Source organism: Chelonus insularis, unplaced genomic scaffold, assembly GCF_013357705.1.
Source record: "Chelonus insularis isolate UGA/USDA-ARS -01 unplaced genomic scaffold, ASM1335770v1 scaffold_277_pilon, whole genome shotgun sequence".
Classification (NCBI taxonomy): domain Eukaryota; kingdom Metazoa; phylum Arthropoda; class Insecta; order Hymenoptera; family Braconidae; genus Chelonus; species Chelonus insularis.
The window spans coordinates 787,014-812,397 of record NW_023276791.1 but is presented as its reverse complement, the minus strand read 5'-3'; the positions used below and the strand labels follow the sequence as shown (position 1 = coordinate 812,397).

General features: G+C 30.3%; 2 protein-coding genes and 1 long non-coding RNA gene across 6 annotated transcripts in view; 1 reads left to right on the top strand and 2 right to left on the bottom strand.

Moving 5' to 3' along the window:
• Positions 1 to 3,430, bottom strand: part of pxb — an 8,178-nt gene extending 4,748 nt beyond the window's left edge. For 3 of the 4 annotated variants that reach the window (XR_004691081.1, XM_035093579.1, XM_035093580.1), the window contains exons 1-4: positions 3,282 to 3,430; positions 2,440 to 2,617; positions 2,196 to 2,308; positions 1,157 to 1,406 (exon numbers count right to left, since the gene is read on the bottom strand). Coding sequence is in view for 2 of the 4 variants with exons in the window: in XM_035093579.1 (XP_034949470.1) it covers positions 1,157 to 1,406; positions 2,196 to 2,308; positions 2,440 to 2,617; positions 3,282 to 3,325 (585 nt within the window). In the remaining 2 variants the exon portion in view is untranslated. The remainder of the gene's footprint in view (positions 1 to 1,156; positions 1,407 to 2,195; positions 2,309 to 2,439; positions 2,618 to 3,281) is intronic. The other variant, XR_004691080.1, reaches the window with a different exon arrangement.
• Positions 1 to 23,457, top strand: part of LOC118073220 (uncharacterized) — a 26,504-nt gene extending 3,047 nt beyond the window's left edge. Inside the window, exon 3 of the long non-coding RNA XR_004691082.1 lies at positions 23,278 to 23,457. This is a non-coding gene — a long non-coding RNA (uncharacterized lncRNA). The remainder of the gene's footprint in view (positions 1 to 23,277) is intronic.
• On the bottom strand, positions 7,695 to 25,384 carry Cht6 (Chitinase 6). Its single transcript, XM_035093571.1, has 17 exons — positions 24,997 to 25,384; positions 20,169 to 20,229; positions 19,118 to 19,300; positions 18,720 to 18,979; positions 17,543 to 17,797; positions 17,259 to 17,444; positions 16,576 to 16,844; positions 16,051 to 16,493; positions 15,194 to 15,781; positions 14,762 to 15,116; positions 14,479 to 14,682; positions 14,282 to 14,401; positions 12,077 to 14,183; positions 9,866 to 10,945; positions 9,189 to 9,294; positions 8,983 to 9,108; positions 7,695 to 8,506 (listed from the first exon to the last, which is right to left on the bottom strand). The coding sequence occupies exons 1-17, from the start codon at positions 25,003 to 25,005 to the stop codon at positions 8,022 to 8,024; spliced, it is 6,837 nt and encodes a 2,278-aa protein (XP_034949462.1). The 5' UTR covers positions 25,006 to 25,384; the 3' UTR covers positions 7,695 to 8,021.

Below are 25,384 nucleotides of genomic sequence, written 5' to 3'. Positions count from 1 at the left end.
TTTTAAAAAAATATTTAGATATTTAATAAAATATACTGGGGAAAAAATGGATATTTAAAAATAAAAGACTCATTGACCGAAAATCATTAATTGCATTTTTCCCAAGTAATGTTGAAAGTTAGAGTCGATATAGATTAAAAAATTTTCAGAGTAAAAATAATTATAAGTAATCAAGATAAAACTTTAAAAAGTCTAGTATCGGAGAGTGTTTTAATTTTGCATTGCATACATTTCAATCAAGTGTTGTTGAATAAGTAAATTAATGAATTTTGAATGATTACATCTAGGATTTATCAGGTAACAAGAGAAGATAATGAATATTTTGTATCGTACAAAGTGGGCAAATTTCATCTTTAGTCTCGTAGGGAAGGAAATTTACAATTGTTTGAGACGTCGTCTTTCTACGAGTAGGAATTAGATGAGAATATTTTTTAACTATGCCTTTAATTTTTTTATAATTCGATATATTATAAAGAATACTTTTTCGAAAATATTTACTATTATATTGCTGCATATTTTGCTGATCGTGAGTGTGATGAATTTTTAAAGTTAATTTATCATTTTTATCACTAGTTCCTGCTTCTGAATATGTACTTTTTTTAGAATTAGTAGTTAATAGTAATTTATTTCTATCAATGCAAATACTATTTTTGATACTTGAGTCATTATTCTGACTATCTTTAATATCATCAATATTATTTTTCAAAAATTGCTTTCCGACTAATAAGTTACAATTAGCAAGCTCCACTACTGAGGTAAAATATGAATGATTAAAAGCTTCGGGTACAGCATTCAAATTGGTGGAATATTTTTTCTTATCGGAATCATAATGATTTATTAATAAAGGAAATTTTAGAAATCGAGAAATGTTTTCTAAATTAAATACTGGATTATTTGAACATAATGTTAATGCTAATTGTGGGTTTGACAAAGACGTATTGGTAGATTGTTGGTAAAAATCATTCATAAAATTAGGATGCAACGTAATATTGGTCATTATCGGTGCATCTGGTGATTCTGACAAATGAGTCTGCAGTATGTGATATCCACCACCAAGGTTCATTTTCGTTGACAATCGAGTAGTGCAAATATTTGATTGTGAATTACGATAATTAACATAGTCGACCCGATGCGGTGGTGAAATGAACTCGCTCACCTGCTGCCTTGAGGAATTTGTACCTCGTACCTCAATCGTGGGTTGGATCCTGGGTTGGATTGTCAAATGATTGTGAATTTGAGAGCGTGGCATATTTTCTATTAAATCTTCGTACAGTCGTGTGTTTCCAGTAATATTACTAGAGCTTGTTAAGGTTTGACCATTTGGCAAAACTCTAGTTTGATTTGTGGTTGCAGTTACAGCCACTGCACTCTTGCAAGGGAGGAGATTTTGGACTTTCCTTTTATGTCTATAATAGAGATTAAAAGCGTATTGTTTTTATCAATAGTTATGTGTTTTATTTTGAAATATTTAATCTAAAAAATAAATGAAAAAGGATAAATAATAAATAAAAATAAAATAAATTCAGAATTTATTAATGTCATATTATACAAAAAAATATATAAATAATATACAAATTATAATAAATATATTCAATGAATAAACACAATAAATAAACAATAAAATACATTAATTGCATCTTGATTTAAAAAAAAATAAAATGATAATTGAAACATTAATCACAAGACTTGTCATTATTGGAAAAAACAAGAATAAAAGATATTAGAGCAGAATGAGACTGTTGAAGACTTTCTAGAAAAAAATATTCTCTTTCATGATGATATTAAAAATAATTATATTGATACTTCCGAATGGTTTCAATTGGATTGAAAATCTCTCTTTTCTACTCCAATATCTCTCTTTATCTCAGTTTTCTCCGTGTAAAAATTGAATTCAGTCTAATATTCTCTAATAAAAAATCAATAACTTGGTACACGCACTAACATGAGCAAAGTTGATAATATCAACTTTAATTAAGTTTCTATTTACTAGTCTTAGTAACTATAAATTTCTTCTATTATAAAGTAATCGCATTAGTTTCTGTACCTTTGGAACTAATAAGGATTATTTCCGTTAAAGTTTCGTACCTAACTTTTGTGCATTAACTAGATTCGAGATTGTTTAATGAAGTTAGAAAATGATGTGCTCTCTAATTAACTGAATCACCAAAATGTATATGCAAAATAAAAGTACTTACTTCCAAAACACAACTGAAACTATTGCTGCCATGAGCAATAAAATGACAGTACATGCTATGATTAGCGCTGTATTTTGCAAAGAAGGATTGGCATGGTAGGATGCATCAATCATCTGAAAAATTAAGTTTGACAGTAGTTATATTATCTATCGTATAGATTGACAATGAATAAAGATCAACATCTTATAAATTCTTGATACTTGTGATGATGTATTTTTTTTATATTGAACCATCAATTACTTACTGGCATAGCAATACAGTCTTCAAGTTCTGCCAAAGGTGCTTCTGAACAAATTGAAGCTTCTGTTAAAAAAGGAGGCCGTGGTGGCGGTGGTACTCGAAATAGAGGTGGAGGTCCTGAACATTCTGGACAATTTAAATTTTCCAATTTTTCTAATTTTGGCATTTTCTGCTTCAATGTACTGAAAATAAAATATGTACAAAATATTAATATTCAATGTAATAAAATTGTAAAGACAATAATCACATTTATGTCATCGAAGTCTGATGGGAATGCCTCTAACTGAGATGTTAATTTATTTTAACAAATGCAAATGATTATTGACTTTGAAGTTATTGAACATGTCCAAACTATTTGAATATGCAGAACAAGTACATCAAAATGACTAAATCCATTTATTTTTATTATTTGGATTGAATAGAAAGATTCTTTATTATACAATCTAAATATCTATCAGAGATTCAATTGAATTTTGAATTCAATTGTAATGCATTATTAATGAGTGTCATTGTTTCTATGCAAAGATAAGTTGAATTTGATAAAATAGAAAGTTATGAATTCAATTTATTTAAGAGTTTTTGATGTAAAAATTTATAATAAATATCAGTTATATATAGAGTTCATGTATGGACATAATTCATACATATAATTCTATTCTATCCATAGGCTACAACATGACTCCCGTAGTGGACTTCAAAATCAATAAATACATTTGACATATTATGATATATTAATGGACAAAAGCAGGCACATGGGATGCTACAAATGGAAGCAAATAGATGGATTATTAATACAAAATTAATATTTTTCATTATTATGACTATTATAATAGAATAATTCTTTACCTTAAAAATTCGATCATCATCACATCAGTCTGCAGTGAAAACATTTCGAAAATTTATTTAATTCTTGATATTATATTTATTATTAAATATTATCATCAATTTTTAATGTCTTTTCAATTTTTTAAAAATACTCCAGATTTTATCTAAAAATACTGTTCATTATAGACTAGTTTATCATTATTATTAGATGATTAAAATAATTGCACTCGTTTGAATTTTTTTAAACGTTAGTTATAAACAATTTAGTATGTTGTTATTAAAAAAATCTGTTTAGATTGAATTGATTTTTCAGTTAGCAGTCTATTTTAATTACAGTAAAAAAATATCACAATAATAAATATACATCAATGAACATTTACACAGTTCATTGCACAATAATTTATTTTATATTTTAGATAATATTAGTAACGAAAATTTAAATTAATAATCAAAAACATTTTTGTAATTATTATTATTATTATTTTATATTTGCAAAACAGTTTTTATTTTTTTGATTTTGTGCATGTGTAAAGTATCACAATCAGGTTTTCACTCAACTTTGTGTGAATTTATACTGTTGCTATGAATTTATCGACAAAAATACCCAGGCAAAGCCACTGCTTTAATGATTCTTCCCTTCTATCGTTACTGTATCGCACAGCGCATTATCAACGTTCATCCCACTACGAGGAAAATCTAGATATACACATACATACTGAACATATACCATAAGAAAATGAACAGTAATCTGAGAAGAGGGGAGTATCGATTTGATGCTTGGAAACGTCATTTTAAATGCACCCTGCAACACCGAAGGAGCACTGAACGAGTTATTACTTATCGATTGTTGACAAAGTAACTACAATTGTAAGCATGTTGATACACCTGGACCGACTTCAGTATTCATCCTTCAATACAATAAAATGAAAAATGAGAAGAAATAAATAAGTTTTAATATGACAGATATGCTATCTATATCATGTTGAAGTAGGCATACAAATGAATTATCTACATTTTAATGTTCGTCTTCATTCTTCACCAGTACTAAAAGGTGTCTGGAATTTCTAGAAATCTTGATAATCTATGTCTACTCCAAAACAGAAATCGACCATTTTTATTTTTTTGAAGCAAAGAAAGAGAAGAATTTATCTAAAATCGTCAAGAGGTTAACTCATTTGTTCTTATGATTAGATTTTAATGAACTTTTAAATTCAAATGATAATAAAAATTATTTCTACAGGAATATAGCAATAAATTTGGCAGTAAATTTCAATAAATTGGGAATGTTCAATAGTAAGTAGGATTACTCTGAGTAAAATAATTTTACAGTCATATCTGATTCAGTCTGAAATGAGTACATTCATTAAAACATCATTTTATAATAGTTACAAAGATAAGAAAGGCTAATATTCTGCATTATAATTATAAACAATTAAGAAATTAGTCATCATAGTCGAGAGCCAAGAAACCAGGGCCTATTTGATTTTTATGAGCTTCCTAAATGAATATTTGCTTACTCACACTTATTAATGTTTATGGGTGCAGAATGCAGGCACATTTATACCTGAAGAATAATTACATCATAAGCTGCCCCATGAGAAACGAACTTTTCACAAAACAGAAGAAAAAATTGTACCATCTTGTAGGGTAAACTTTACTTTGTTTGCGTAGGGTACCTGGGTTACTTTGAATAGCAGGGTAATATATTCAATTCTTCGTTCCGTGCACTTTCCTTGAATTTACAAATTGGAATGCTTTCTTCTTTTCGAAAGTGTTAGGGAGCATTGTTTTTACAATTTTTAAAGACAAAGCTTACTTGGTAACCCGTAAATTTACGTTTTTATAAAATGAAATCTCAACTTAAACGAGGATTGAGATAATTTTTTTCAAGTCCCAAAATAGTTAGAGATATTTGTACAAAATGAAAATGATTAAAGGAAATTATGTATCTTAAATTAAAACATGGAAAAAAGAAAAATTCCAACGTAAATTTGATAATTTTCATGGTTGCTTACATTGCTTCACGACCAAAAACATGCTTTTTTTCCCCACTACTGACCCAACAACCCCTCCATAAACCATAGAAATTCTTGGCCGATAAAAGGCCCATGTATTTCTAGCAATTCTTCCAAAAAGGTTTTTGCCTTTGTAGTGAAACAGCTCAAGTTTGTTTTTAAAGCTTTCAAAGCAATATTAAGTGCCAAATTTACAGCGTCATTGGTGAAGTGTAAAGTGCATACATCATTAATAATGAAACCATTTCAAGAAATTACGCGTCCGCTAAGTATGCGAGAAGCCATCGAGTCAAGAGACTACAGTTGTTTAAAAAATTATTTGGTGAACAAACAAAATACATACTTCAGAGATACTGATGGCTTCACCGCCCTTCAAATCGCTCTTCTAATAAACGACATCGAGATGGTAAGGTTTTTACTCGAACATGAAGCAGATCCAAATCAATGTTACGTTTCCGGAAATTGGAAAGGCTGTTTTCCACTCCATTTTGCCTTGTCTGTAAGAAGCAGTGCCATGGCCATATTGTTGATCGATTATGGAGCCGATATTTTCGCCAAGTCGCCTGGTGTGCTGCCTGCAATTTGTGTTGCTATCATCAATAACCGTCTTTGTGTTCTTCGCTATCTAATGGACAATGGGTTAAGCCCTGATACTCTCATTGATTTTGATACTTCGCTCCTGACCTACGCTGCGTTAAGAGGAAATATCAGAATCATCAGGTGTATTCTGGCGTACAAGCCTAGTCTCAACCTCCACCAAAATCAGCAAGCTCTTGTAAACTCAATCCACAGGTCTGGTAATTGTTCGAAAAGACTTGTAAAGTTACTTTACAAGTATGGATTTACTTTACAACCAGCGAAAATAAATCCTGATCTGATCCACAAAGCCATTTACAATGGTCATTGTGAGGCTGTTCTGAATCTGTTCCAGCTGGGTGTTAGTCCTAACTTTGAAATCATATATAATCTGAATAAGAATGAAACGGAAAACATACTGCATATTGCTGTATCAACTGGAGAGGCAAAAATGGTCCGATTACTTTTAGAGTACGGTGCTAACATTCACAGCCGTGATTATTACGGACAAACACCTATATTAATTGCTGCTGAGTTAAAAAACGTACACATCATTAAACTTCTTCTAAAATATGGAGCAAATGTGATGGATTCCGATGTGTACGGTTTTTCTGTATTACACTTCGCAGCTAGAGAAGATATGGAAAATATTTTCAGGAATTTGAACCCGCATAGGAATAATGCTTTAACCAAAATCGTCAGACTATTCATTACTCATGGCGCAGACGTAAATGCAAGTACGAGTCATCATTATTCTGTTCTTCATTATGCAGCTTTTACTGGATCACCTGGTGCTCTTCTAGCGCTGCTAGCTAACGGAGCACGAGTAGATGCGATTAACTCTCAGAGTATGACACCGTTCGACCTCGCCATGGTTGAAGTGGAGAACTACATCCTTGGAGAAAATTCATTTTTATACACAAAAGATTTCAAGTTGCTTAAACTTTACACATTTCACCTACTTCAAAACCACATTCATCGGCTTCATCGGATTGGACTTCCCATCTGTTTGAGAGATCTTGTAGAAAACAGCCATCGGGTATGCAAGTTGCACGACGACGTTATTAAATGTATCGACGAGGAGATCGATTTTGTCAAAATCACCAATATCGGCGATTGTCATATCACCCTCTTACGCTTCCTTACCTGTACCGACCAAAAAGCTATACAATTAGTCCGGAATGAAGTCTTTCAGGAGAACCTCAAAGCACTACTGTACCGCTCAGATAGCTTTCCTGGATATGCGGAATTAATTAGAAATAAATTTACGGTTGCTTTAAAGAAAATAAAATTAGAAACAGTCACATTCAAATTATTCAATTTCTTCTTTAAAGAAAAAGAATTACCACCACTTCCAACTGAATGCATTGAATATATAACTAGTTTCCTATCCGATGAAGAGAAAAAAATAGCTATTGATCAGTTTACTAAAAGAATTCGAATCACGAGACGAATTGATTTTGTTAACTGGTAATTGTATTTTAAGTTAACTTGTAAATATGTAAATAGTTTTTTATTTATTTTAGTTTATGTATAAATTGTATCATCTGTATCAATATTTTATATTATTTATTTCTGTTTACAACTGTTATGTTAAATCTAATAAAGAATTTTAATTGCATTTTTTTAATCATATTTTATGCATCTAATACTTAATATAATAAATTTTAATGATATAAGTTTATTTGGTGTTGTTTTTATTTATAACCTGCCTTCCATTAATTTAAGTATATTAAAAAAAATATTATAAAAATTTTTTACTTCATTATTTAAATAATGACCACATTATTAACAAAAAAATTATAATCATTATTTCATACAATCAGTTTTTTATTGATTGCTTTATTAATACATTCGTTATATATTTATTTACACAAATTAGTATATACAAATTTAAAAAACTGATACATTACACGATAATATCACGACATGTGCTTAGAATTAACATACAATGTATATGGCTACCAAGTTAATACAATAAAAAAATCTAATCCTGATTAATTAGTCATCATTGCTAACTTTAATCAAATTCCAACTGTATTCTGGATTTCTCATTGTTTTTATCTTCAAAAAAACATATAAAGTTTATAATAATCACGTTTTATATAATGCCATTATATTGTCGAAATTGTTACGAAATAAAATACATATTTTATACAACATTAATTTATCAAACAAATGAAGTTAATGATTTTTTACAGCCAAGTCCAGCAGACCAATTACAAATTCCTCCAATTGGATCAAATGATAATCTATCTGGGCACGTGTATTCTGTAGCAATCATATGGCCATTGACCATTCGTGCACAGTTTATGAATTTTTTACAAGAAGTAGGATGAGCAAAGTTGCCTTGATCTAGACATCGTACACCACCTTCTCGAGTTACGTAAAGTTTATCCTTTAGTTCACGTTGTAGAGATAGTTGAACTTCTTCGTCAAGATAATAATCATAATCAATTACAGCTGGTTGGCGTGGTCTTGTGGAAGTAGTTTCGATAAGTTTACTTTTGTTACTATTTCTAGGTCTTTGTTGTCGTCTTATAGATGATGATGATGGAGTTGTTTTAGTAGGTACTGGTACATCAGTTTTATCCGCTGATCTTGTGTCAATAGTATATCTTTGACTTTCTCTGAATCTTGATGATTTTTTTTTACCTGATATGATCGTAAGGTAGACATCGATAATAAAATTCTTTTTTTTCTTGATGATTCAGCAGTTAGAATGATCGTTAGTGAATAAAAATAGATATAGTATAGTTTATATACAAGTATAAATTAATAATAAAATATTATTTATAAAAAAAAAAAAGATAAAAGGAGGAAGAAGAGTTATGAAGAGAAGTAGATGATTCGCAGAGTTTCTGGCGCATCGATGAATTTCGTTGGGTGACTGGTGATTATTTGTTAGTTCAATGATGTAACATTTCTTGCACTATTTTCAGCTGAGGGAGAAATCAGTTGAGATTAATTAAAGACGTTATGACACCAATAGAAATAGAAAAGAGTGATAAAGAAACCATGAAGTAAGAGTTTTTAAACGAGACAGAGTGAAAAAGAACTTTGATATAACATATAATTGGTAAAAAAAAATTTAATTTATAGTAATTGAATACAATTTACTTCTTACGTACTTGGTTGTGTTGTAGAATCATTAGGTGGATCTGCTACAGATACTTCTAGTTCTTGAGCTCGACTACTTTGATCAAATGTTTCTGATTTTGTTTTATTTGTGTTTCGTCTATCAGACTTAGTTTCACCTGTTTCATTAAATAATTATAAATACTTAGAAAATATTTCAGCATTTTATAATTATCTTTACTATAATAATTAAACTCACCAACTGTTGGATTACGTGTAATAACTTTTGGTCGATCAGATCCATCATGTCTTACAACATTCCCAGGTTTTCTTAATGAAGCACCAGAATTCCTCACTTGATTAACCTGTTTTAAATGATTGATTTATAGATTTGTCAGTAATTGAGAAGATATTCTTGAATAAAAGTTGGAAATCGATTAGATAAAAAGATAAAATTCTATTCGCAAGCGTTAATAAGAACTGTAAAAAGACTGTAAATAAGAAGAAAAAGCATTGCGTTTATCATCAACTTGCGATGAATACGCTTGAAGCAGTTCCTCATAAGATATATAAAGACAAAAGATTGTTATTTGAGTAGTACGAAGAATCATCCAGATGTGACGAAGCTTGAAATCTTATAACACATCCCCCTTTTTTTCTTACTATATTGAAGACATGATAGCGTTAGAAGACAGTCTTGATGGGTGATGATTTGTTAGCATCCTGAGCCATTGAAAAAAACTTTTCGTGTTATTTTTTAGCTTCTATTTTATTTATAGAGTGGTTTTATTTTATTTATACGCGATTTATAGAAGGCAGACCCGTATAAATTATTATTTTTATAATTACTATCATTATGATTATTAATATTATTATTATAATAATAATTTGCTATTTGATTGTTTCCAGTAGTTATTTAACTTCCTGTACACTCACTTCAAGCTCAGTCTCAGCAATTGTCTGATCATCCTCCAACTCCGGTACCTTTAGTCTCTTCCGTATTAACCGCTTCCTCCATTTATTTTTTGGTGATATGTTTCCTTCTACAGCTGATGAAATTTTCTCTTCAGCTTCTTTAGGACTATTTAACAATGTTGTATTTTTGGTGATAAGTGTTTTACTATTTTCAGTACTATTTACAGATGTCATATTATTTGTTAATATTTCTTCTTCAAAATCAGCATTCTTTTGAATTTTTATGCTGTTAATCGTAGTGGAATCAACAGAAGAAAAATTATCATCAATAAACGAAGAAGTACTTTGAAGAAAACCAGTTGTTTTATCAATCAAGTTATTTTCTGAATTAAATTCATTCATAGTTGTAACTACTTCTAAAGGTAAATCTATTTCCAATTCTTTATCTGACTCAGTTGTATCTTCAGTTACAGCTTCAGTGATGTCGTCAAGATTCTTAGTAATGAAGAATCCTCGAAGAGAGTTCTGAGACTTGGGAATTAATATTTCAGGTCGTCTTATAGTAGTTGGTCTAATAGACGTTGGATTAAAATCATTGAAATTATTTTTAACTGTTGAATCTTCTTCTCTTATTTTTCTTTCTAATGCAGTTTCCTGATTATTACTATGGTCATCATTATTATCATGATCATTATCGAGTAATTTATCATTAATTTCTAGCTGAAAAGGATTTTTAAATATCTTTTCATTTTGTTTATCAATTATCTCAATTTTAAAAATATTTCCACGCAGACTGGAATTAATTGAACTTCTAGGAAGCTGAAGAACAGCAAACTGGTGATTAATTTCTTTATTTTGGTCATCAATGATCCTTACAGGGATTTTAATACCGTGAAAATTTTCTTCAACATTGAGAATTTCAGAATTTTCATCTTCGAATTCATAATTTTTATCATTCTGAATGTTAATATCAGGATTATTATTATCATTAATTATTTTAAATTCACTAAATGTATTTTCAATATGATCTCTATCATTATTAATCTGATTATTATTACTAATCAGACTCTTCAGAGTAGGAAGTTCCTGAGTATTTTCAACCTGAAAAATGATAACCATTGGAAATAACAACAATTATTCATTTTGTTGATAAATATTTGTTTGTCACAATTTTTGTTGTAGTGTAGAAAAAGCAGAAGTGACTGTTTCGACGTTTAGAGTCGAGATAAGTCGTTAACATGCAACAGCATTGCAGAAAGTGTTCCTTTGGTCAAGAAGATATTTTTAAATGAAAGATTTGATGATCGATGATCGTTTATATAAAGAGTTTCAACATATTTAACAACTATTTAATTATTTAATTAATTCATTAACAAAAAACAAATACATTAAAATATTTAATCTTTGTAAATAAGTCTTTAGAGTTTAAAGCTGATGTTTTTTATTATTAATTAAATCATTAAACACTGACTCAATAGCAATGGTTGATGATTCAATCGATGGTTCTGTTATAAAATAATAACGTGGCCTTCGTGCAAATTCGCTTTCAATTGGTAGCGTTGATTTTTCAGGCACACGTTCTGTTGGCTCGTGAATTTCATTTAGTGATACATGTCGTGATTCGTCAAATAAAATTTTCTTGTCAATGTTATTTAAATTGTCTTTATTATTAACAGGTACTTTCGTCATTGTCTTTACTGAAGAGACTCTCGTCCTAATGAGAATTTTATGTCTTTCTGTGGTTCCTGATTCAGCGATTGATGTGACAAGCCGAGTTACTTGAGGTTTTGAGGAAGGTGTCGTCAATTCTACAGCGTTATCATCATTAACTGATGGTAGAGTCGTTATTTTTTGTAAACCTTGTTTTCTGTGAGCTGCATCAGCAGCAAAGTCGAATTTTTTCGATGGAATTAATGTCTCTGTCGCTGAAGAGTCTGTAGTAGAACTTGGTCGTTTTGGATATGATCGATTTTTCGTTGATTGACTTTGCCAAAATGAATTAAAAACAGGTGAATTAGATACTTTAGTCGATCCGTCATTGTCAGAGTCGTCTTTGTGAAGGTAAGTACGAGATTCACGGTTAGCCACAACATCTCCAGGCTTATCTGCCGATTCTTGAGGAGACGAATCATCAACAGATGGTGTTAAGGTGTCTTGAAAGCTTGGAGTCAATGCCAGAGGTGTTGAAGATGTTGTGTATTGTTTCCAAAAGCTTTCAGTATCATGACTTACCCCAATTGGTTTTTTTGTTTGTGATAAAATTTCTTCCCGATCATCAAAATCATCAACATCATCCTGATCATTATTATTATCTTTTCGAAAATCTTCATCAGCACCTGATGGTGTGGAAGAAATTGGACGTCTACGAATAAACAAACTCTTTCTATGTTTAGATAAATTATTCAAGTTAAAAGTAGAATCACTTGAAGGTCGGAATCCTACGCGTCTTGGAGTAAGTGATGAAGGTGCTGACGTAGTAGATGATGAAAAGTCCAATGGTCTTTTACGAATGAACTTTCTCCTGACAAATCTTGGCTTCTCTGTTGTTGTTGTTGTTGTGGTAGTCTGTAGAGTTGAAACAGAAATTGTCGTAGAGGAATCTTCGAAACTATTGCTCACAGTAGTACTTTCTCCTGATTCTATGTCGTTATTTATAGATAAAGTATCTTCTTCAGTAGCTAAAGTAGTTGGATTTGAACTAAACTGTGTTGTAGAATCAATTATAGATGGTAAATTAGTGAAAGTATTAGTTGAGATCGATCCTTCGTCATCTCTTACTGTTGTAAATAACCCTGAAGAGTCTGTCGTAGTTATTATTTCATTTTCTCGGCCATCATCATTTACTCCAGTAGTTGATGATTCAATTTCATCAATTGTATTAGCTGTTGATGATACTGGATATAATCTTCTTATAACTTTCCGTCTTCTATTTTGTTTTGTTAGTACTTCAGACTGATAATTAACTTCCGTTGTTGATGAAATTGGCCTTCTTCTTACATAAACTTTCCTTCTTATCACTTCTGGTTCTTGTTCATTTTTTTCTATTGGATTTTCTGTTGAACTGATTACGTTTTGAGTTAAATCAATAATATTATCAACATTGTGTCTATTTATTAACGCAGGAGACCTAGTTAGTGAGGGAGTCGTTGAAAAAAGTAATGTTGTTTCAGTCACGCTATCCAAGTCTTCAGAATTAATTCTTTCTGTTCCACTTGTAAATGTTGTGGTTTCGTAGTTATTGATTATATTATTTATATCATTCTTTCCTTCATTTTCATCGTAAACTCTAATAATTTTAATATTTGTGACCTTCAATGGCTCACTGGAATTGACTTTGGTATTATTTAACTGGCCAAACTGTCCCTCTGAAAGGGCTGGAGATATTCTTATAATAGGACTATCAGAAAAGTTATCAATGTTGGATCTTGAAGTAGGTCTTCTTCGTCGTTTATTATTGCTACTATAATTATTATTATTTTCTGTTGTACTTTCGATAATTGATGGTGTTGTAGTTGTCGTTGGTCTTCCTCGTCTTCTGTGAAATGAGGAAGAAGGTCTGCCCTCAAATGATGCTTCAGTAATAACTAATGGAGCAGATGTAGTTGGTCGTTGTGGTCGTCTTCTTGATGAAAAATCATTAACATTTGAATTATTATTTCCTACCGGTGTTCTTGTTGAATATCGGCTACTTCCTCTTCTTACTGCAGAAAGTCTTGATCTATTTATTGTCTTTTCATCAACAGTCTTTTCCTCTTCATTATCAAGATGATTTTCATCAGGTAATTCACTAGGTCTTTGATTTGGTCGTGTTCTTGTTCTCACAAAGTTTTTCGTTGGTCTGGTACTCACCTTTCCTCTGCTTTGTTCTGTTGTTGATGGCAAAGTATTTGGTAGACTCGTTGATGAAGTTGGCCGACCTCTTCGGGGAAAACCAAACGGCCGAGGTTGAGCGACTGTGGTTCTGCTAACTGGTGCTTTTGAACTTGATAATACGGGTAAAGTTGTTAATGTAGAATCGGTTACAAAGTTTTCAACGAAAATTGTAGGATCTGTGCGTGGTAGATGGGTTGTACTAATTGTCGATCTAGTTGCTGAAGATTCTTCGGTAGTGAATGTAGCTTCAGGCAGTTTAGAGGCTAACGTAGAAGAAATCTCAATAGACAAGGGCGATGTAGAAACAACTAAGCTTTCAGAGCTATATTTATTGTCTTGAGTATATAGTGACGTTGTGGTCATTGGAGTTTCTGATTTTTCTTCACTAAAATTACTATTTTCAATGAATGGTGTCGAATCCGATGATTTTGAAGTTGTACTTCTAAATCTTTGAATGCTAGTGTACCTGTAAATCAATTTATCAAGTTGTTAATATTTTTACTTTGTTTAAAACTTATAACCTAGTGAATTGTATTCATTCATTAAAAGAATAGGAATAGAAACCTAGATTTGGGAATAGATGTTTCTTTTGATTCTTCTTTCTCATCCATCCGTTCTTGTGAAGAAAACCTTTGTTGATTTTCATCTACAGTGTCCTCTTTATTTCTAAAATCATCTTCACTGCTGTAGAAAAATATAAAAAAAATTTTTCAAACAAAAATAATTTATTTATAATTTATTATAATGAAATTTTAACTTACGCAGGTGTAGTTGGACGAGGACGACGAATGTTCACGTAATTCGGTGTAGCTTTTTTAAATGGAGACTCTCTCTCATTCCCAGCAAAATCTCTGATTGCTAAATCTTCAGATGAAGCAACATTTGCCGTATCTCGATCTACCGATTCTTCATCTGCTAAGAAATCGTCGGTGTCTTCCTCAGAAATTGATTCTGTAGTTGAAGGTCTAAGAAAATAATAATTCATTGAAAATTATATACCTATTGTGTCGAGTAGAATTACTGTATTTACTTTCGAAAATATACCTTTGACGTTCAATAGTAACATAATGTGGTTTATTAGTACGACGAAGACTTTTGACTTCAGGAACCTCATCAAGACCTTCAAATTGAGATCGTCCAGGACCATTTTGATAATTGATTCGATTACTTCTTGTCGTTTGATCAGTTAAAAATACATTTCTATTTATTTTAGGTTGCTCAGTAGTTGTTGTGGTAGTTGCAAAAAGTCCACCGACTTTACTAGCTTGACGGTTTAATACACGTTCATATAAACTACGACTGATTGTAGCGGGAGTAATTTCATCACTTCCAGGTTCTGATTTCTTATTAGAATTTTTATCTCCTAATTTTAATTGCTTTTCTAATTGTTCCAGGCCACCTTATGATACAAATAAATAATTAATAATCAATAAATAAAAAAAAAATAATTAAAAAATAATGAAAAAAGTATTTTACCAGCTTTTTTAATTAAATCAATTAATTCTTTGATAACCTGAGGATCTTCTTCATCTTCTAAACCTAAAACCCTATCAGACGTTGATTTAAAACTCCTTGGAGAACTAGTGACAGGAATGTCTGTTGTGCTTGTCGTTGTTGTAGTTACCGGTTTACTTCGAGTAATTGTCTTATAAATCAAAGGCTTAACTGTTGTAGTACTTGTTGCTTCTTCCTTATCTTCATCTTCAGCTGTATTCGTCTCTTCATCATAATACTCATATTCTTCCTCTGATTCAGCTTTTTCTGTTGTTGTAGTCCGACGAGTCGTGCTGTGTAAAAATGTTGTTTTGCTTGTAGCAGCAGTTATGGGAGCTTTAGTTGTTGATCCGGTATGTGATGATCCAGTACTTGTTGATTTTGTTTTTGGACAAATTACGTTTCTCGGGTAGTCACAGGAGTCAGCAGCTTTATTGAATACTAGTCCTGAGGGACATGTAAATTGATGAGCAACGATTCCAAGCCCCCCAGGGCCACTGTCCAAGCACCAAAAGTACTTTTTGCAGTCCCTAGGGTGAGAGAAGAATCCTTCATCCTCACATTTAAAATCTAAAAAAACAAATGATATATTTACTTTTTATTAATTGTTATTCGAAAGAATAATAATAAATTATTCGCTTCTTGTTTAATAATAGTTGAAAATTAAAAGAACTTTTTCATCACATTTACATAAAGAAATATTTTAAAACTTTAAAATGAACTGAATATAAGCAAGCTAAGAGGAAGTTGAGTCGTAAAAAACTTTCGTTTTACAAAGAAAAAAGTCCAACAACTTAAATACCACTGGAATGCTTGGAGGATCGTAAAAAATTACTAACCAGTTCCAGGATCGGGTGTAGTAGGTGGTTCTGGCGTTGTAAGTTTATTACCCAATGATTGTTCCTTAGAAGTATCAATTTCTTCATCTGAAGGTTCATCTCTTTGTGTATTTTGATATTTCCTTCGTGAACCAGATTTATTCGCGCGAGTTCTAAATGCAGGTTTTGATCTATTTCTATTAGAATTCTCTTTCACCGCATTGCCATCATCTTCGACATCTTCAATCCTTTCATCGTCATCATCTTCAAAGCTACCTTGATTTCTACTATTTGATCTCGGTGAAGAGATTCTTTTTCTATTAGATGACGTTGTAGCACCTGGTCTACGTTTTTCAGGTCTCAGTCGCCGACTCGATGTCTCATCATCTCGCTCATTATTCGATTGAGGCTTAGGTTTCTTTCTATTTCCTGATAATTTTGGCTTTTGTGTTGTTTGGCTTCGTCTGTAAAAATTCAGATATTGACGTCAAAAAGTACAAAAAAAAAAACATTCTGAAGAATTTTTTTTAGAAAAAAAAATTTTACCCTGAATCAGAAGTAAGCATAGCTTCTTTAGCAGCTTCAATAAGCGGATATGGTCTTTCATGGCACTTTCCTCTAAAGTCGTCATTATCAATCGACCAAAACATAATACCACCTAGGGATTTTTCATTTACATAATGTGCTTTGACTCTAACAATATTTTCATCATCATATCCAACCCATTGGTTATCTCTGAATGCATAAGGACCCATTGCCTTTGGGTTTGGTTGGACTACTTCCCACTCATCCGACTTGCCGATGTTTTCACATATCTAAAGACAAGAAATTTAAATTAACAAATGTGATACATTAATTATACTTCAAAGTATAAAAAATAAAACTGATTGAATATCATTAAGTGAATATTCTTCAGATAAATTTAAATAATTACATAAAACGTTTCTTTAAACTAAAATAAATAAATTGTTGCAATTTGATATAATCAAAGTATGCTAGCTATGTTAATAAATAACTTCTTTGGTTTCTTTCTACTTAATAGGAAACCTCAAGACAAATTGACCGAAATTATTCTTTTAGAGAATTAATTCATAACTGTTGATTTATTCAAATTAACACAATCACTAGCTTAACCTTTAAATAATTATTCTTTGATGGTTGAAGAAGTAAAGTTTAGCCATTACCAGTATATTATTAACCATTTAAGGAATATTTTCTAATAGTCATACCTCGTAATAAGCAAGATATCCTTTTTCTCTTGTGGCTTCACCTTCTTCTCCTGGCCCATCAGCTGGAGATCCAATCTCTGTAGCATCCTTGTTGAACAAAGTATAAGACCTTCCATATGTTGGGATACCCAAGATTATTTTATCCGATGAAACGTCATGTTTTAATAAATAGGATATCGTGTAATCCTAAATAATGATGTGTTGCATATAATTAAATAAACCACTAATAATTCAATTAATAAACCAGAGAAAATGGATACATAATTATCAAGCAATTTACTCACAATTGTTAACTCATTGTCATAATTGTACTCGTTGTCTTCTTCCAAGCCATAAAGTGGTGAGTGGTGATTAACAGCTGGCTCAAACGCTGAATGGTAATCGTAAGAGAGAAGATTGAAGAAATCAAGATACTCGTTGAGTCTTGGCAAATCATATCCTTTCTCTAGATACTCAATACCAGCTGGTATAGCCATAGAGAGAAGTAATCTTGGTCGTCCAGTCTTCGAAGATTCTCTTTCAAATTCTTCTCGTAATTCCTACAATCAAGTTTAACAACAAATTCAGTGGAATTCCACTCTCTTATTTCCATAACTTACACAACTATTTTTTTTATTGATTTCTTATAAACAAATAAATTATTTTCTTATCGTACTAGACTGTTAAATGAAATGATAGATCAGCTAAAAGTTTCTTTATTTTTCCATTTTAAAATCCTCTCTAGTATTTGAACATTTATCACTTTAGATAGAGACATGAAAAGTGCACAATCGAAAATATTAAAAGTAAAGAAACTCGTGGTTGAATTTATGATAAATGACGTGATTTATTAGATTATATTGCAATTTTTTATTTCTGGGTTTAGCTATGTAAATATGAATGATCATAAATTTCTTTTATAGATTTTTGATGAACAGGTAATTTATTTTTCTATCACATTTCCTTATTAAAAATAATTACTTTAATATTCAATTAGTGAATCTCATCTTGTAATTTATTGTCATGCAAATGATTTATTCATTTATTTTTTACTGTCTTTAAATAATTCTTTGATTTCTTCATGATTCTATGTACCAATCTCATTTCTTATTTGCTTTTTTTCTGTTCATTAATTTCAACTCTAATTTTCTTTCTTATCATACTGCAATGAAATCAGATAGATTATCCGTCATTATTAGACTTGAGTAAAACTACTTAAAGAACTTAGAACATTAAGACGTTAAAGTAAGACGTAAGATTCTTTCTTTGGTCTCATTTTTATTTAGTTTCTTTAAGCTTGTAACAATAAAAGAAGTTTCGTTTTTATATTTAAAAGAAACTTGAAAAATATCCAACAATTCCATATTTTAAAGAATTCGTGACTTGTAGTGATTCATGTAACGATATCTACATGGCAAAATTATTCAAGACTATAATGATTATGATTTAAAAAATTTCTTATCTCAATGTACAATAAAGTACCTGAACAAGATCAGCATAATTATTCTTGTCGCGAGGCTTTCCACCGTCCCTGAAAGCTGGATACTCCCAATCGAGGTCGAGTCCATCAAAATGATTTTGCCTGAGGAATTTAACAGCGTTTTTTACGAATGCTCGACGCCTTGAAGGATCTGCGACCATGGGAGAAAACCTGCTGGATCCTTCATTCCAACCACCAATCGCCAACATTGTTTTCAGATTTTTATTGTATGTTTTTAGACCGGTAAACTTGGCATATCCACCTGAAATGATGGGAAAAATATTTGTTTCATATCTAGATCATGATAACATCATAATTCACTGTAGACAAGCCATTAAAGGGTAATTTCATAAAATTATTATTATAGTCTTTGCTAAAAAAAAAGCATCTGTTACTTTACCTTTCTCAATATCCTGATATTTATCAAAAGGTTTGAGAGTATTATCTTTTGTGAAACCACCAAAAGCATAAATAAGATGAGTACAAAGATATGGATTGATATTTTGAGGAGAAAACTTGGCTGTTCCAGGTCTGTAGACTGACCAATTAGTGTAGTAACATACGACTCTCTTCTCAGCATGTCCTAAACGAAATAAATCATTTATTTATAATATTTGAACGTCTAATATTTATGAAGATATACATCAAAATCTCCATAATGAATTCATGTATATAACTGATGGTTATTAATAATCAAATACAGGCCTACATTCTTTACGTTTGTAAAAGTCGCTTCTGATTTCGAAATCATGATGATTGTTTGTTATAACCACCCATGTAGTATTAATGGAAAATGAAATTTTCATTACTGATTGATATTAAGGTTTTTATTACCTTGAAGATTGCTCGGTGAGCATGAAAATCGTATGAATAATGGATTCTTGTATATAAAATTTGAATAAATTTATTTTTTCTCACTATAATAGTGATAATAATGATGATTGAATAATAGTTCATTCGTAATAACAAATTTGATTGATATATTGTTGTTAACAAATCATCTTCAATACTTATTAATGAAATTGACTATTTACAAAACTTTTCAACTTTTTAGAAAATTAAAATCGTGATAGTTTAGGAAATGCAACTTTGTTGTAAAAATAAGAATTGAACGTAAAAAATAAATTGTCTATGAAATTATTATGAATAATAAATGCTAAACTGTATGAAAAATATAATTGAATATAATCGACCTGATTATTCTTTAATTATTTAATACAACAATACCCATGTAGGTCTGTGCCATTAACTATTGACATTTCATTAAGTACTTTATAGAGAAAAATCTATTGAGACTTCAACATCACGCATGTTGTTCGTTACAGGGAATGAAGTAGACATAAATGGCTGGGAGTGAAACTGCGGTTTACATGGAGAAATTTTAGCCTCTAAACTTTCGTTCGAAAGAATGAATACTATACATAAAATTGATAGATTACTGATTGCCTTACCATTGTCAGCTAAACCTAGTATCAATACCAGCCACAGTATGAGTGACATTCCTGGTGTTTTCTGAAATCAAATTGAAATAAATAGAACATTAATAGCATACCTATATTTATTTTAATAATAGGTTCTTTTCAAAGTGTAAATTAAAATAAGTCTTCTCTCACCAGTATCAACAATGAAGGCAAGAATCATTGAATTAAATTTTCTTTTTCCAACTTGGAAATCTTTATAAATTGTCTAATTTTTTTTTATTAGAATCAAAACGAAATAGAAACTTTCTAAATTCCTTTTTTTTATGGTATTTGAATGAAATATGAAATTGAAGACTTCTCAATTTCCTTAGATGATATTTGAAAATAAGAAGATCTGAAGAAAGCTTTTAGTTTTTTTTTTCATCGAGGTGCAACGAAGTGATTGGCCCTTCTTTACATCAGAAGAATGCGGATATCCTACAAATTCAGTCACTTACAAGTACTGTCACGCATCGAAGAACGTGCTCGAAGGATTGGAACAAAACAATTTAGTGGTTCCAATGCACCATAGTCTTATAAGACTCCATAGGAAATAAAATGTTTCATTTTAATTAACGGTAAAATCTTTTAATTGATTGGTTTAATTTCTATCTATTTACTCACTCGATTTATTTATTGCAGGCATTTTTCAAAGTGACAATTAGCTCATAAATCATTTTTTGTACATAATTTTTTACTGGAGAAATTGATTGTAGAGACTAGAATAGATATAATTACAGGATAAACGTCAAGACTGTCAAGTAAATATTTTATTTAAACCGTAATTGATGTTAAAAGAAGTGTGTACCAAAGTATAGGACCGTGACACACAGTTTGTATATATGAGGTGCGTCGACACTCCTCGTTATGCAACGTATGTGTAAAGAGAAAGCAAGAAGAAAGAACGAAGGAACGTATATATGAGGGAGCGAGTTTTGATTCGACTTTCTCGGGCGTTTCGGCGCGACAAACGTAATAACATCTTATTACGTTGTTACATCGTAGCGGTGTCAACTAATCGTTACAAAGCTAGCGATTATATTTGCTTATATTAATGTTTAATGTTACCAACTTTCCTGCAATCGCATCGACGCCATTACACGTTTATGGCCTTTGTTGTTGGTGGAACAAAGAAATGGACCGGCAACAACACAAGGAATTTGATCAAAAGAACGATTGTTTTCATTTAGATTGGGCTATTTTTAATTAATAAACGGTATATATAATTATTTTTTATCGTAGAAAGTATTTTTTAATTGGTTATGTAGCTCCTAATTAAATTTTTTTTATGTTCAAAATTATTGGTTATGTTGTAAATGGAAATTTAAAAGGCAGCTTTGAATATTTGATTGAATATTCTAGTTTATATTGATTTTAAGTTATTTTTAAAATATACCAGTTTAATAAAAGGATTAATAATATTGGAAATTCATAACTTGTTTAGAGCTTGTTAATAAAAAACTCTTTGAAGTTATTAAATGTAATTGTTAAAAAGCAATTATTGTTATTTCCTTAGTTAATAAAAATAAATAGTTATTAAAATTATTCTGCTGGAAAAGATTGCAGAGAAATAATTTTACAAATTATTCAAAGAGTTCTAATTAAATGCAGCATTCTATGATAGAGATAAATATTTGATTCTTAACAATATGATAAATAAGAAAAGCGGTAATGAAAAATATACATTCTTAAGATTGAAATGTTGTATTAGCATAAATAAATATTGAAATGTCTATTCGTAGACTTCTTTCAAATGAAATGTTTCACAAGAGATAATTATTAATTATGATATCACTGGTATGTATCGATGTTAAAGTATCAATGAATCTTCGAAATAATTGAATTAATTAAATTAATTGAATAAATTGATTCAATCAATTAGTTGTAAGTAATAACTTCCTTTAATGAAAAAAGTATTACTGAAACTATACAAAAACTTTAGCTTGAGTAATTGCCATTACTTTTTAAAAGTATCTTCTCTTTTACAATATACATTTCAAGTGTAACAATTACATGTTTAAAAAAAAAAGTATCTTGACATTTATTTTTATTCATTCATATACAAAACATTCTCTAAGAATATTGAGATCAGCTCTTGTGTATCAGTTCGCCTTGCTTTACTGTTATGTCTGACTCACTTTTACTTTCATAGGAATTTGCTGGAGGGACTGGACGATCGTTTTCTTCACAGGAAATAAATCAATCATTTTTTTGCTCATTAATTTTTTTTCTACAAATAGAAATAGACTATTAATAAGCATTAATGTTTTAGAGTAAAAGTAATAAAGAGCAATAGGAGAAAAGAAATGTGACGTTGGTCACAGATAAGAGAAAGGGGGATAGATGACCCAAAGAACCTGCTCCAAGAAGTAATAACTAGAAAAGGTTAACCAGCTGCCAATTTCCATATTTCTTATGACCAAACTTTCGTTGTCATTGATAAATTTAATGTTGTCTAGCTTTTTTATACGTTTTTATAATGGTCTTTAATGCATCACATTTCATTGTCAATGGAAATGACAGTTACACCACAAATAGAAAATTTTATAGTTTCCTGAAGGTCGTCTTTCTTCTTATTATGTAGAAATGTTGAAGAGTAAGTCAGTAAGTAAGTTAACTATTAAATGAAGGTCGCAAGAATCAAAGTCGCAGCAATTGATGAGCTCTTCCTTCAGCATAAATTAAACATCGCGCTTTCACTATCCACATGATCTTAGCACGTGTTGAATTAACTAGTTTTCTTCTCGAAAGTCGTCAGAAGAGTGTTCAATTAATTTCTTAAATCATTGATACATTACAACATCGAATTATATTACTTTTTTTTTCATAACAGAATACATTTTTCGTTTCATAACGAATTAGATAAATTTACATCAATTCCCTTTAATTATCTAACTATTCAACACTTTGTCGGAAGTGTAAAAAATCTTTACTTTCCTTTTCAATTCAAATTTACATGAAAATTTACCATAATATTATCTAACAGTGTTTTAACTATTTTTAAATAAGTTTTAGAAGTAATAAAAATTTCTCAGATTATTATACTTTACTATCAATTTTATATTTGATGATACAATAATGAATTTCTTTTTTTTTCCAGGAAAAGTATCATATTTTGGGGGTGAGGAAAAGTATTGAATGCATATTTCGAAGAAACCGTGTGGACTTTAAAGTGATAAATAATTTATCAGATGAAAGTTAATTCCTTGTGGAAAAGTGAATTTTAATTGATGAATATTAATTTATGTCAAGCATATACTTTATAGTAAAGCTTGTCAAAAAAGGCGTAAGGAACAAGTTCGTAATCTTTGTTAAAAATCAATGATAAAATTAATATTATATAATAATTTTTTTCCTTTTGGAATGGCATTTGAATTCCGCATGCTTTGAAAAATACAGTTAGACATTTCCATTACTATTATTGATAACGCCTTAATGCAAAATACTTCTGGTGCATAACTGGATAAATAACTGGACAAACTAAAAAATGAAAGTTTTAATAAACAGCTATAAATTCAATGTATAGTTTCATTTAAAGTTTATTCAGATGCTATAAAAAAATATTTAAGGTAGGGTGGTAGTTTTTCTGATGTTAATATGCTTTTAATGAGTTGAACTCTTGCCAGCATAAATTTTATATATGTACTGTTTTACACTTACTCGTATCTCAAAACTTTCCTAATGACCGACGTAGATTTTCGTGTCAGAAGCGTAAAAGGAATGTCGAGATAAAGTTGATTAATTGTTATAAATTTAATATAAAAAGAAGTAATGTTCTATCATATGATGTCAAACGTTTTATAGAAGCCTTTCAAAATCAAAACGATTTAATAATAGTTGTGAAAAATAAGTGAAATAATTTTATAAGTTAGAAAGCTTTTCTAAATGCTATATCCAACAAAAGACAAAACTTTATATTTTATTATCAATTTAATGTTCTATTTTCAAATAATAAGGAAACAGTTTTTACTAATGAACGAATTCATTTTGTCTCATTGAGTTCATAAAAAAAATGGAAGAAAAAAATTATGAGAAAATGATAGTATATTGTTAAAGAATCTAGATGAAAATTACCAGTAATAATCGTTTTTTCATGAGCCCTTAAGAAATTTCTTGAGCTTCTGAAAATGAGTTTTCTTTCGCGGCAAATTACGGATTTTATATCATTAAAAGTTGGCAGAAGATTTTGCAATAAAATCATTACTACATTCGTTTCTTCCTCACCGAAGCGGGATAGTACCTGTGGGCAGAATGGATTTAAATTCCCACACCGACCAATAACTATTCCACGAGATTCTCCCACGTAATAAGTGATATGATGGCTCCCATAATAGTGCTAAAGAGTTATTTTTTTTCCTGTTTTCTACATCATTCTGCATCTATGGTGTGAATTGGTTTCTCAGCTGAAGCTGTTATGAAACGTAGGGAACATTCCCCTAGTAGTAAGAAATAATTATTAATTATTTGTTATAAAAACATTCTAAGAATTGATAAGATAAATATTCCTACGTATGAAAATGAATGAAAAAGGTAATACTAAAAATGCATCATTCGGTAGGATAGTCTCAAGGCTGCAGAAAGTTGAACCGGCTTCAGTAATTCGTTGGTCGCACTCACTGGAGATCGCGTGAGGTAGTGCAACAAATATAAGTAACAAAAAAAAAACACATGTAGACTCGGTTTCTTCGACCTCATAACTTTTTTTAACCAGGACGATTAATTTTTTTTTTTTTAATCAAGTAAATAACTCGAGAAATAAAAAATAACTTGAAAAACATCAAAATAATAACAAACATTAGTTTCAAGGTTTTATCCTTACCCAATCCATTCTCACTGATTAAAATCCAAAGATGTTTTTTTCAAATGTCAACAACCTTCTTCAGGAAGTTCGCATCCTGTTTTGGAGCTCACTAATTTTTTGCACAATTCAAATAAACCCTACAATTGTTCAATTATTTACAATTCAATAGTGAAATAAATAAATAACAAATATTTACTAATTGTTTATTATTGATTTAAAAAAAGTTGATAGCCTTTGAATTAGTAACTGATCTGTCAAATGATAAAAACACACACGAGACTTGAATGCGTTCACGACAACGAGGAATGTTGAACTGAGAGAAGGAGAATCCCTTTCGCGTACTTCAAGGTGTTCTACAGCACTGTTACTTTCATGGGTGTTCATCGGCGGCTGAACTCCACCTCTA

Bases quoted from the DNA above. Each gene is read 5' to 3' on its own strand.
- Cht6 (XM_035093571.1), bottom strand. The intron at 14,402-14,478 runs GTAAGTTAAAAT...ATTTTTCTACAG, and splicing joins CCTCGTCCAACTACACCTGC to CAGTGAAGATGATTTTAGAA. The intron at 9,109-9,188 runs GTGAGTTTAATT...TTAATGAAACAG, and splicing joins TACACGTAATCCAACAGTTG to GTGAAACTAAGTCTGATAGA.